The sequence below is a fragment of the Ascaphus truei genome, unplaced genomic scaffold (assembly GCF_040206685.1).
Source record: "Ascaphus truei isolate aAscTru1 unplaced genomic scaffold, aAscTru1.hap1 HAP1_SCAFFOLD_1218, whole genome shotgun sequence".
NCBI lineage: Eukaryota > Metazoa > Chordata > Amphibia > Anura > Ascaphidae > Ascaphus > Ascaphus truei.
In genome coordinates, this window is record NW_027454089.1 from 11378 (window position 1) to 24111 (window position 12734).

At 55.6% G+C, this 12734-nt stretch overlaps 1 protein-coding gene across 1 annotated transcript in view; it reads right to left on the reverse strand.

Annotated features, from left to right (window-relative positions):
* Positions 1-328: 328 nt before the first annotated feature.
* STIMATE (STIM activating enhancer) overlaps positions 329-12734 on the reverse strand; it is a 36495-nt gene continuing 24089 nt past the window's right edge. The window contains exons 6-8 of the mRNA XM_075581326.1: positions 10453-10530; positions 4098-4247; positions 329-2867 (exon numbers count right to left, since the gene is read on the reverse strand). Coding sequence (XP_075437441.1) covers positions 2751-2867; positions 4098-4247; positions 10453-10530 — 345 coding nt within the window. The 3' untranslated portion in view covers positions 329-2750. The remainder of the gene's footprint in view (positions 2868-4097; positions 4248-10452; positions 10531-12734) is intronic.

The window sequence follows — 12734 nt, forward strand, 5'->3', positions numbered from 1 at the left end:
CACGCCTCCGGCATGCCCTCGCCACGCGCTCCATCGCAGGCACACCTCCGGCATGCCCTCGCCACGCGCTCCATCGCGGGCACGCCTCCGGCATGCCCTCGCCACGCGCTCCATCGCGGGCACGCCTCCGGCATGCCCTCGCCACGCGCTCCATCGCGCATCTGTACTATGCACTTTAAAAACATTTAAATTGAAAACCTCACACACTTAACACGGTTACAGGATGGGTGAGCCAGCCCGGACATCCCGCGGCTCCACACCTGCAGGTTCAGCTTGAAATTCAGTTTATTATTAAGCATTTCAGTCAGGAAAATAACAACAAACAGTATTTCCCCCCTCGCTTCCGACTGCATTTAATGGAGAGAAAAGTCAGTAAAACACCTCGCCGCAGGAGGCTTAAAAAATAGAAAGAACAAAAAGGAATAAAATAAATAGAAAATAAATTCTGGCCTGGGGGAGAGGAACAAAGAAATACAAAAGGGAGGACATTTGTTTCAGGCGGTAACAGGCGGAATTTAACGTCTGTCCTCGGCGCTACAAGCGCTACGTAAACATCCTCCGGCCCGCCAGGAAGGGGCGGCGTTGCATTGCGAATTCTTCTGGTCGCAACAAGAGTTAACAAGCAGCAGCTCCCCCCCGAATATAAACCGGCTGCGATATTAATGGCGGATTAAACCGTCCCCATAAGCCGTGGGGGAAGGAGTCTCCGGCTGGATAACATGGCGAGAATAGAAAGCAGACCTGGCAAGGGTGTACAGATTTTAACCTCTCACTGCAATATACCTGAAACGTGCTGGCAGTAAAGATATATATATTTAAATATTAAAAAAACGAAAATTCCCTTTGGAGGTCAACTATACAAACCGTTGGGCGGCCATATTGTTTCCCCAGGAGGCAACGTTTAACCCTTTGCGTGGGACAGGATCACACAGTCCTGGGTTTATATCTAACGTAGGGTGACCTGGCTGCAGAGTATCAGCATCTGTAGCCAATATCCTATATCGGGGGCCCCTCTGAAACGTGAACAGGCGGCGATGCAAGTCACCACAGAATGACTTCAAAGCCCAAATCCCTTGTATTCCCTTCACCGGCCATTAAAAAGGTACATACACTGAACTGGTACATGGGGTGAAGCACTCAGCAATGCAACGCATTCTACTCCGCCTCAACATTGCATAATAGCAATCTGCACCGCGGGCCACTCCGGCAGCACAAGGGTTAACAAGCCCTGACAACCTAAGAAAGTTACCCGGATACTCGGCATTACTGTACTATGCAGCAGGTCCGTTTTTAGGTGGATTTCTTCCACTGTGCAAAGAAATAAATAAAATTTAAAAAAAACACGCCCCCTCCCAGCACCAGATCGCAGAATCGGAAAACCCCACAACTGATTTAAAGAGCAGAAAACAAAGTCTCCCGTGTAACAGAAAGCAAACTAAACAGGACACGCGCGACCGACGCAGGCGACCGACACGCGCCTCCCCCCAATACTTGTATGAAAATATTAAATGGGAGGGGAAGTTTGGGCTTGTAACAATAACCCCCCCCCCCCCCCCACATATATATATATACACACACACATCTGGAAAGGGGGCGGGGGAAGAAGTTAAAGTGTTAAGGCAAATTCTTCCCTAGAGCGCGGGCCCCTGCAAGGCAGAGAAGGGGTCCGCACCCGGCCTTGCATTGAAGCCCAGAAGCCAGGCGCGCTGGATCGCCGATACACCCAGAGCTATTCCAAATCTCGTGTGTGACGGAGGGGACGCGTTTCGCCTTTGATGCATCACATTCAACAGGATTGCCCAACCCCCAGCCGCACTGCAGCAGTGCGAGACGGGCAGTCCCTGCTAGGACCACTGTGAACTCATCCCAGTGACATTTTAAGGGGTCTCATCTGGGAAATGCTTTTCTGACACCTAGAAGTATATTGGAAAGTATTTTTTCAGCGAGATTTGGGAGGGGCGAGATTTCCGCTGGCTGCTCCCTTTAGCGTGACGTCACTGTGTGATCAGTGAGTGCTTGTACCGCCAGACTCTTCTTCCCATACCACACCCCCCTCCCCCCCCCCCTCCTACCTTCATCGGGTCTCTGAAAAGAACAGGGCAGGGTAAGGGGGGAAAGAAAAATATTGAAGTGTCTGCAGAAGGAGGTGAAGCGTTGGCCCCCGTATCGCTGGAAATTGTGCTACAAGGAGATAAGCCGGATGCATCGCACCTTCATCGGAGTAACACATACTCTACATGGGGTACCCACGGCCAGCTGCGGGGCAGTGCAGGGTGACAGAGTATCCAAGACTCCGGTTACCTGCACGGACAGCCGCTCATTTTGACCTATTGGGGTAGCCCCCAGGCTTGTAAACAGTCGGGTTTGGAACAGAAAAGAAAAATACAAACACCCTTCAGTTGGAGGGACCCCCAGAAAACCATCCCTTGCAGGGTGGAGACCATTTGTAAAGTGACAGTTTGGCGAGGGGAGGAGACCCCTCGGACAGTCCCTGCCCATTGCCCCCTCTAGAGGTCAGTAGGCATTAGGTCCTTGCCTCGTCTGCATTGGTATGTGCATTGGCCTTTAGTGCAACTTGACCCCCTCCTCGGCGAGGTCGTTGGGAATCTCTCAAGTCAACAGGACATTAGAGGAAATGGATGAAGGAGTTCCTGTGACAAGAAGCAGGACCCCGCTTCCCTTCTGCAGGCCCGAGGGTGAAGGTGGGAGCGTGGTGGAGGCCTCATTTGTGCGGTGGCTGAAGGTGGGCATCATACAGGCAGCCCGAAGCGATGCTTCTTCTTCTTGACAGGCTTGGAGCTGGTCAGCCTGCGCAGGTCGTCCTCGGCCTCCGACTCCTCCATCTCGTCATCGGCAGAGATGAGGATCTGGAAGAGGGAGGGAGGGAGGTTATGGCGGTCGGGATCTTCCCTGGTGACATTGCAGTGGAGTCAACGCTGGACAAGGTCTCACAGTTGAGATGACTTCCCTACACATTGCATCAACGTGGGGGCTTTATAATGATACGTCAGGCATTCAAGCAGCCACCTCATGGGTAGAACCCCAGCGATGCATTTAACCAGGGAGAAGGGAACAATAACTTCCCATTTACAAGGGTGTGGGGGGCAACAGGAACACAGAAAGGGATTAACTCAAGATCGATGTGAGGCAAGTAGCTCCAGGTAGGATATACCACCACACACTTCACTAAATGCGTTGTGCGCTCTTTATCTTGTCTTTTACTGTCATATAGGGGTGCGGAGCCCCTCTAATAGCAGCAGCCGCCTTTCCTATGCCACATAAGGCTGTGTGTTATATTATATCACTGAGGTGGCTAACTGTACTATTGTGGGATTGAAGCCACTTCACTATATGCGTTGTGCTCTGTTTTTCTTGTCTTTTACTAGGATTTAACACCACCTTCTAGATCAGGAATGGCCAACTCCAATATTCAAGGGACAGGTCACGTTTTCAGGATATCCCTGCTTCAGCACTGTGCTGAAGCAGGTAACTAACCTCCATAGTCTAGATTAACTCCTTACACCACAGCTCGTCAGACCAATGTTGTGTGTGACACCGCACAGAGGAAAAAAGGACAGACACCCCACACAACCTTGTGTAACCGCCGTGGGGCTCAGGGAACATCAGCAGCCCACACGCTTGCACAGGCAACTCGTTTTCTAGAGGACCTGGGGCGGGGATTTTACGGCAAGGCGCACAAGAACTGCATCCTTCCCGTGGGGAGCCGCAGGCTACTTGAGATAATGACCGTGACCACTTCAAGCCATACCTTCCCTTATTTAGGCTCCTAGCATCTCAGCCGTGTATGGAGAGGAGGGTGCGGGAGAGGTGGGACGCGTGCCAGGCAGAAGCATGCCAACTACATCAGTGTCACAGCTTTGTATAACACCGAGAGCATTGTTTAGCCGTACACTGCCAGGGGCCCACAACACAATACTAATGCAAGCAGTGACCCGTCGCTTCCAGTGACCGTGGGCACGTCCCACAGCTGGGCCTTCAACGTTGGAGAGCAAGCTCTTTGTGGCGGGAGCTGGCGCTATGCAGTGCGGGGTCTGCTGTAGTGTTATATAGGAACGTGCCACTCTGCGGATTCTCACTTCAGACTCCGACTCGTCGTACGATGCCGCACGCCGATATCTCACTTTGTTCCCGTTCCGAGAGTCCGGGCTCCCCTTCTTCTCCTCCATCTTAGCTTTTGTCTTCCCTTTCTTCATCAGGAAATTGTCTACCACCCAGAACATTAAAGCCTGCCAATTAAACAACAAACGACCAATTACAGCACAGCTGGAAATCTACCAGACCCCAACTGGAGCACACGCTCTCCGCTGCAACGGGAGCGGCCGCTAATACGCTGCTGTTGGCTTAGGTACAAGCAGGTATTAGCGGCAGGGTGCACAGGGAGAGGTATCAGCGGCGGGGTGTACAGGGAGAGGTATCAGCGGCGGGGTGTACACGGAGAGGTATCAGCGGCAGGGTGCACAGGGAGAGGTATCAGCGGCAGGGTGCACAGGGAGAGGTATCAGCGGCAGGGTGTACAGGAAGAGGTATTAGCGGCAGGGTGTATAGGGAGAGGTATCAGCGGCGGGGTGTATAGGGAGAGGTATCAGCGGCGGGGTGTATAGGGAGAGGTATTAGCGGCGGGGTGTATAGGGAGAGGTAGTAGAGGCAGGGTGTATAGGGAGAGGTATTAGAGGCAGGGTGTATAGGGAGAGGTATTAGCAGCATGGTGTATAGGGAGAGGTATCAGCGGCAGGGTGTATAGGGAGAGGTATCAGCGGCAGGGTGTATAGGGAGAGGTATCAGCGGCGGGGTGTATAGGGAGAGGTATTAGCGGCAGGGTGTATAGGGAGAGGTATCAGCGGCAGGGTGTATAGGGAGAGGTATCAGCGGCAGGGTGTATAGGGAGAGGTATCAGTGGCATGGTGTACAGGGAGAGGTATTAGAGGCAGGGTGTACAGGGAGAGGTATTAGAGGCAGGGTGTACAGGGAGAGGTATCAGCGGCATGGTGTATAGGGATAGGTATCAGCGGCAGGGTGTACAGGGAGAGGTATTAGCGGCATGGTGTATAGGGATAGGTATTAGCGGCATGGTGTATAGGGAGAGGTATCAGCGGCAGGGTGTACAGGGAGAGGTATCAGCGGCAGGGTGTATAGGGAGAGGTATCAGCGGCAGGGTGTACAGGGAGAGGTATTAGCGGCAGGGTGCACAGGGAGAGGTATCAGCGGCAGGGTGCACAGGGAGAGGTATTAGCGGCGGGGTGTATAGGGAGAGGTATCAGCGGCATGGTGTATAGGGAGAGGTATCAGCGGCATGGTGTACAGGGAGAGGTATTAGAGGCAGGGTGTACAGGGAGAGGTATTAGAGGCAGGGTGTACAGGGAGAGGTATCAGCGGCATGGTGTATAGGGATAGGTATCAGCGGCGGGGTGTATAGGGAGAGGTATTAGCGGCGGGGTGTATAGGGAGAGGTAGTAGAGGCAGGGTGTATAGGGAGAGGTATCAGCGGGAGGGTGTATAGGGAGAGGTATCAGCGGGAGGGTGTATAGGGAGAGGTATCAGCGGCAGGGTGTATAGGGAGAGGTATCAGCGGCATGGTGTATAGGGAGAGGTATCAGCGGCAGGGTGCACAGGGAGAGGTATTAGAGGCAGGGTGTATAGGGAGAGGTATTAGCGGCAGGGTGTATAGGGAGAGGTATCAGCGGCAGGGTGCACAGGGAGAGGTATTAGAGGCAGGGTGTATAGGGAGAGGTATCAGCGGCGGGGTGTATAGGGAGAGGTATCAGCGGCGGGGTGTATAGGGAGAGGTATTAGCGGCGGGGTGTATAGGGAGAGGTATCAGCGGCAGGGTGTATAGGGAGAGGTATCAGCGGCGGGGTGTATAGGGAGAGGTATCAGTGGCATGGTGTATAGGGAGAGGTATCAGCGGCAGGGTGCACAGGGAGAGGTATTAGAGGCAGGGTGTATAGGGAGAGGTATCAGCGGCAGGGTGCACAGGGAGAGGTATTAGCGCCTGGGTGTATAGGGAGAGGTATTAGAGGCAGGGTGTATAGGGAGAGGTATCAGCGGCAGGGTGTATAGGGAGAGGTATCAGTGGCATGGTGTATAGGGAGAGGTATCAGCGGCAGGGTGCACAGGGAGAGGTATTAGAGGCAGGGTGTATAGGGAGAGGTATCAGCGGCAGGGTGCACAGGGAGAGGTATTAGCGCCTGGGTGTATAGGGAGAGGTATTAGAGGCAGGGTGTATAGGGAGAGGTATCAGCGGCATGGTGTACAGGGAGAGGTATTAGCGGCGGGGTGTATAGGGAGAGGTATTAGAGGCAGGGTGTATAGGGAGAGGTATCAGCGGCATGGTGTATAGGGAGAGGTATTAGCGGCAGGGTGTATAGGGAGAGGTATCAGCGGCAGGGTGTATAGGGAGAGGTATCAGCGGCAGGGTGCACAGGGAGAGGTATCAGCGGCAGGGTGTATAGGGAGAGGTATTAGCGGCGGGGTGTACAGGGAGAGGTATCAGCGGCATGGTGTATAGGGAGAGGTATTAGCGGCAGGGTGCATAGGGAGAGGTATTAGCGGCAGGGTGTATAGGGAGAGGTATTAGCGGCAGGGTGTATAGGGAGAGGTATCAGCGGGAGGGTGTATATGGAGAGGTATTAGCGGCGGGGTGTATAGGGAGAGGTATTAGCGGCGGGGTGTATAGGGAGAGGTATTAGCGGCACGGTGTATAGGGAGAGGTATTAGCGGCGGGGTGTACAGGGAGAGGTATTAGCGGCGGGGTGTATAGGTAGAGGTATTAGCGGCGGGATGTATAGGGAGAGGTATTAGCGGCAGGGTGTATAGGGAGAGGTATTAGCAGCGGGATGTTGGGGTGTATAGGGAGGAAGTATTAGCGGCCGGATGTTAGGGTGTATAGGGAGAGGTATTAGCAGCATGGTGTATAGGGAGAGGTATTAGCGGCGGGGTGTATAGGGAGAGGTATTAGTGGCGGGGTGTATAAGGAGACGTATTAGCAGCGGGATGTTGGGGTGTATAGGGAGGAGGTATTAGCAGGGGGATGTTAGGGTGTATAGAGAGAGGTATTAGCAGCCGGATGTTAGGGTGTATAGGGAGAGGTATTAGCAGCGGGATGTTAGGGTGTAAAGGGAGAGATATTAGCAGCCGGATGTTAGGGTGTATAGGGAGAGGTATTAGCAGCCGGATGTTAGGGTGTATAGGGAGAGGTATTAGCGGCGGGATATTAGGGTGTATAGGGAGAGGTATTAGTAGCGGGGTGTTAGGGTGTATAGGGAGAGGTATTAGTAGCGGCCGGATGTTAGGGTGTATAGGGAGAGGTATTAGCAGCCGGATGTTAGGGTGTATAGGGAGAGGTATTAGCAGCGGGGTGTTAGGGTGTATAGGGAGAGGTATTAGCAGCGGGATGTTAGGGTGTATAGGGAGAGGTATTAGTAGCGGCCGGATGTTAGGGTGTATAGGGAGAGGTATTAGCAGCCGGATGTTAGGGTGTATAGGGAGAGGTATTAGCAGTGGGATATTAGGGTGAATAGGGAGAGGTATTAGCAGTGGGATATTAGGGTGAATAGGGAGAGGTATTAGCAGTGGGATATTAGGGTGAATAGGGAGAGGTATTAGCAGTGGGATATTAAGGTGAATAGGGAGAGGTATTAGCAGTGGGATATTAGGGTGAATAGGGAGAGGTATTAGCAGTGGGATATTAGGGTGTATAGGGAGAGGTATTAGCATCGGGATATCAGGGTGAATAGGGAGAGGTATTAGCAGCAGAATGTTAGGGAGAGGTATTAGCAGCGGGATATCAGGGTGTATAGGGAGAGGTATAAGCAGCGGGATGTTAGGGTGTATAAGGACAGTTATTAGCAGCAGGATGTTAGGGCGTATAGGGAGAGGTATTAGCAGCAGAATGTTAGGGAGAGGTATTAGCAGCGGGATATCAGGGTGTATAGGGAGAGGTATAAGCAGCGGGATATCAGGGTGTATAGGGAGAGGTATTAGCAGCGGGATATCAGGGTGTATAGGGAGGAGGTATTAGCAGCGGGATATCAGGGTGTATAGGGAGGAGGTATTAGCAGCAGGATGTTAGGGAGAGGTATTAGCAGTGGGATATCAGGGTGAATAGGGAGAGGTATTAGCAGCAGAATGTTAGGGAGAGGTATTAGCAGCAGAATGTTAGGGAGAGGTATTAGCAGCGGGATATCAGGGTGTATAGGGAGAGGTATAAGCAGCGGGATATCAGGGTGTATAGGGAGAGGTATTAGCAGTGGGATATCAGGGTGTATAGGGAGAGGTATTAGTAGTGGGATATTAGGGTGTATAGGGAGGAGGTATTAGCAGCGGGATATCAGGGTGTATAGGGAGGAGGTATTAGCAGCGGGATATCAGGGTGTATAGGGAGGAGGTATTAGCAGCAGGATGTTAGGGAGAGGTATTAGCAGCGGGATGTTAGGGAGAGGTATTAGCAGCGGGATGTTAGGGAGAGGTATTAGCAGCAGGATGTTAGGGAGAGGTATTAGCAGCGGGATGTTAGGGAGAGGTATTAGCAGCGGGATGTTAGGGAGAGGTATTAGCAGCGGGATGTTAGGGAGAGGTATTAGCAGCGGGATATCATGGTGTATAGGGAGGAGGTATTAGCAGTGGGATATCAGGGTGTATAGGGAGGAGGTATTAGCAGCAGGATGTTAGGGAGAGGTATTAGCAGCGGGATATCAGGGTGTATAGGGAGGAGGTATTAGCAGTGGGATATCAGGGTGTATAGGGAGGAGGTATTAGCAGCAGGATGTTAGGGAGAGGTATTAGCAGTGGGATATCAGGGTGAATAGGGAGAGGTATTAGCAGCAGAATGTTAGGGAGAGGTATTAGCAGCAGAATGTTAGGGAGAGGTATTAGCAGTGGGATATCAGGGTGTATAGGGAGAGGTATAAGCAGCGGGATGTTAGGCAGCGGGATATCAGGGTGTATAGGGAGAGGTATTCGCAGCGGGATGTTAGGGAGAGGTATTAGCAGCGGGATGTTAGGGAGAGGTATTAGCAGCGGGATGTTAGGGAGAGGTATTAGCAGCGGGATATCATGGTGTATAGGGAGGAGGTATTAGCAGTGGGATATCAGGGTGTATAGGGAGGAGGTATTAGCAGCAGGATGTTAGGGAGAGGTATTAGCAGCGGGATATCAGGGTGTATAGGGAGGAGGTATTAGCAGTGGGATATCAGGGTGTATAGGGAGGAGGTATTAGCAGCAGGATGTTAGGGAGAGGTATTAGCAGTGGGATATCAGGGTGAATAGGGAGAGGTATTAGCAGCAGAATGTTAGGGAGAGGTATTAGCAGTGGGATGTTAGGGAGAGGTATTAGCAGCGGGATGTTAGGGAGAGGTATTAGCAGCGGGATATCAGGGTGAATAGGGAGAGGTATAAGCAGCGGGATATCAGGGTGTATAGGGAGGAGGTATTAGCAGTGGGATATCAGGGTGTATAGGGAGGAGGTATTAGCAGCGGGATGTTAGGGAGAGGTATTAGCAGCGGGATGTTAGGGAGAGGTATTAGCAGCGGGATGTTAGGGAGAGGTATTAGCAGCGGGATATCAGGGTGTATAGGGAGGAGGTATTAGCAGCGGGATGTTAGGGAGAGGTATTAGCAGCGGGATATCAGGGTGTATAGGGAGGAGGTATTAGCAGCGGGATGTTAGGGAGAGGTATTAGCAGCGGGATGTTAGAGAGAGGTATTAGCAGCGGGATGTTAGGGAGAGGTATTAGCAGCGGGATATCAGGGTGTATAGGGAGGAGGTATTAGCAGCGGGATGTTAGGGAGAGGTATTAGCAGCGGGATATCAGGGTGTATAGGGAGGAGGTATTAGCAGCGGGATGTTAGGGAGAGGTATTAGCAGCGGGATGTTAGGGAGAGGTATTAGCAGCGGGATATCAGGGTGTATAGGGAGGAGGTATTAGCAGCAGGATGTTAGGGAGAGGTATTAGCAGCGGGATATCAGGGTGAATAGGGAGAGGTATTAGCAGAAGAGGGGGGTGTTGCCACTTTATAGATTATTGGTCAGACCTAGGTAGGGACGGTGTTCAGTTCTGGAGACCCGATCTCCGGAAGGATATAAACAAACAGGAGATTGTACAGAGTGCTCTCACTAAGATGGTGCATGATCTACAACATAAGGCTCACCAGGAAAGATTACAGGACCTTAATATGTGCAGCTTAGAGGAGAGAAGGGAGAGGGGGATATGATAGAAACAGATAGATACAACAAGGTACAGGAGGAAAGCATGCTCCGAGGAAAGAGGAGAGCTAGAACAAGCCGCAGAGTGGCAGGCTCACTTCAATAAGTATCACGCAATAGCATGAGTCCGCCATCTTTAAGAGGGCCCAGAAAAACAACTAGGCACACGTACAACACAGACGACAAGTTTGCAAAGTGTCCAACACCTAATTCCCCAAGCCCAGACTTACGTTCACAAAGAAGGGTACAATGAGCATAACGATAGCCAGCTCCAACTGTGGGTTTTTTATAGGGTTTAACATGGCGACCTGCGGGAAGGAAGGAGATGCAGAGACGGACAGCGTGTCATGACCCGGCCAGCTCACATGCCAACATCAGGCAACCAGACCTTTATTCTGCACCTTCGTAGGGATCCCTTCTATCCCAGAATCATTAACTGTATTTGTCCCCCACCTCTCCTGCCAGAAGGCTGTTCTGTGCATCTACTACTACCATACTCGCTCACATTTTTGTCACCCTCTTTATACAAGATACTTCCCCCTGCTGCTGGTGAGGCCTTGGAAATGTGTTAAACTATCATATCAGTCGTACAAGGGGTTAATCCCGGCGCGTGACGGGACCCAGCAGCCCCGCCTCCCTCCAGAGCTGGCCCCCGTGACGGGACCCAGCAGCCCCGCCTCCCTCCAGAGCTGGCCCCCTGTGACGGGACCCAGCAGCCCCGCCTCCCTCCAGAGCTGGCCCCCTGTGACGGGACCCAGCAGCCCCGCCTCCCTCCAGAGCTGGCCCCCGTAACGGGACCCAGCAGCCCCGCCTCCCTCCAGAGCTGGCCCCCGTAACGGGACCCAGCAGCCCCGCCTCCCTCCAGAGCTGGCCCCCGTGACGGGACCCAGCAGCCCCGCCTCCCTCCAGAGCTGGCCCCCGTAACGGGACCCAGCAGCCCCGCCTCCCTCCAGAGCGGGCCCCCGTAACGGGACCCAGCAGCCCCGCCTCCCTCCAGAGCGGGCCCCCGTAACGGGACCCAGCAGCCCCGCCTCCCTCCAGAGCGGGCCCCCGTAACGGGACCCAGCAGCCCCGCCTCCCTCCAGAGCTGGCCCCCGTAACGGGACCCAGCAGCCCCGCCTCCCTCCAGAGCGGGCGCCCGTGACGGGACCCAGCAGCCCCGCCTCCCTCCAGAGCTGGCCCCCGTGACGGGACCCAGCAGCCCCGCCTCCCTCCAGAGCAGGCGCCCGTAACGGGACCCAGCAGCCCCGCCTCCCTCCAGAGCTGGCCCCCGTGACGGGACCCAGCAGCCCCGCCTCCCTCCAGAGCTGGCCCCCGTGACGGGACCCAGCAGCCCCGCCTCCCTCCAGAGCTGGCCCCCGTAACGGGACCCAGCAGCCCCGCCTCCCTCCAGAGCGGGCCCCCGTGACGGGACCCAGCAGCCCCGCCTCCCTCCAGAGCGGGCGCCCGTAACGGGACCCAGCAGCCCCGCCTCCCTCCAGAGCTGGCCCCCGTGACGGGACCCAGCAGCCCCGCCTCCCTCCAGAGCGGGCGCCCGTAACGGGACCCAGCAGCCCCGCCTCCCTCCAGAGCTGGCGCCCGTGACGGGACCCAGCAGCCCCGCCTCCCTCCAGAGCTGGCCCCCTGTGACGGGACCCAGCAGCCCCGCCTCCCTCCAGAGCTGGCCCCCGTGACGGGACCCAGCAGCCCCGCCTCCCTCCAGAGCTGCCCCCCGTGACGGGACCCAGCAGCCCCGCCTCCCTCCAGAGCGGGCGCCCGTGACGGGACCCAGCAGCCCCGCCTCCCTCCAGAGCTGGCCCCCGTGACGGGACCCAGCAGCCCCGCCTCCCTCCAGAGCTGGCCCCCGTGACAGGACCCAGCAGCCCCGCCTCCCTCCAGAGCGTGCGCCCGTGACGGGACCCAGCAGCCCCGCCTCCCTCCAGAGCGGGCGCCCGTGACGGGACCCAGCAGCCCCGCCTCCCTCCAGAGCTGGCGCCCGTGACGGGACCCAGCAGCCCCGCCTCCCTCCAGAGCTGGCCCCCGTAACGGGACCCAGCAGCCCCGCCTCCCTCCAGAGCGGGCGCCCGTAACGGGACCCAGCAGCCCCGCCTCCCTCCAGAGCGGGCGCCCGTGACGGGACCCAGCAGCCCCGCCTCCCTCCAGTGCTCGCCCCCGTAACGGGACCCAGCAGCCCCGCCTCCCTCCAGAGCTGGCCCCCGTGACAGGACCCAGCAGCCCCGCCTCCCTCCAGAGCGGGCCCCCGTAACGGGACCCAGCAGCCCCGCCTCCCTCCAGAGCGGGCGCCCGTGACGGGACCCAGCAGCCCCGCCTCCCTCCAGAGCTGGCCCCCGTGACGGGACCCAGCAGCCCCGCCTCCCTCCAGTGCTCGCCCCCGTAACGGGACCCAGCAGCCCCGCCTCCCTCCAGAGCTGGCCCCCGTGACAGGACCCAGCAGCCCCGCCTCCCTCCAGAGCGGGCCCCCGTAACGGGACCCAGCAGCCCCGCCTCCCTCCAGAGCGGGCGCCCGTGACGG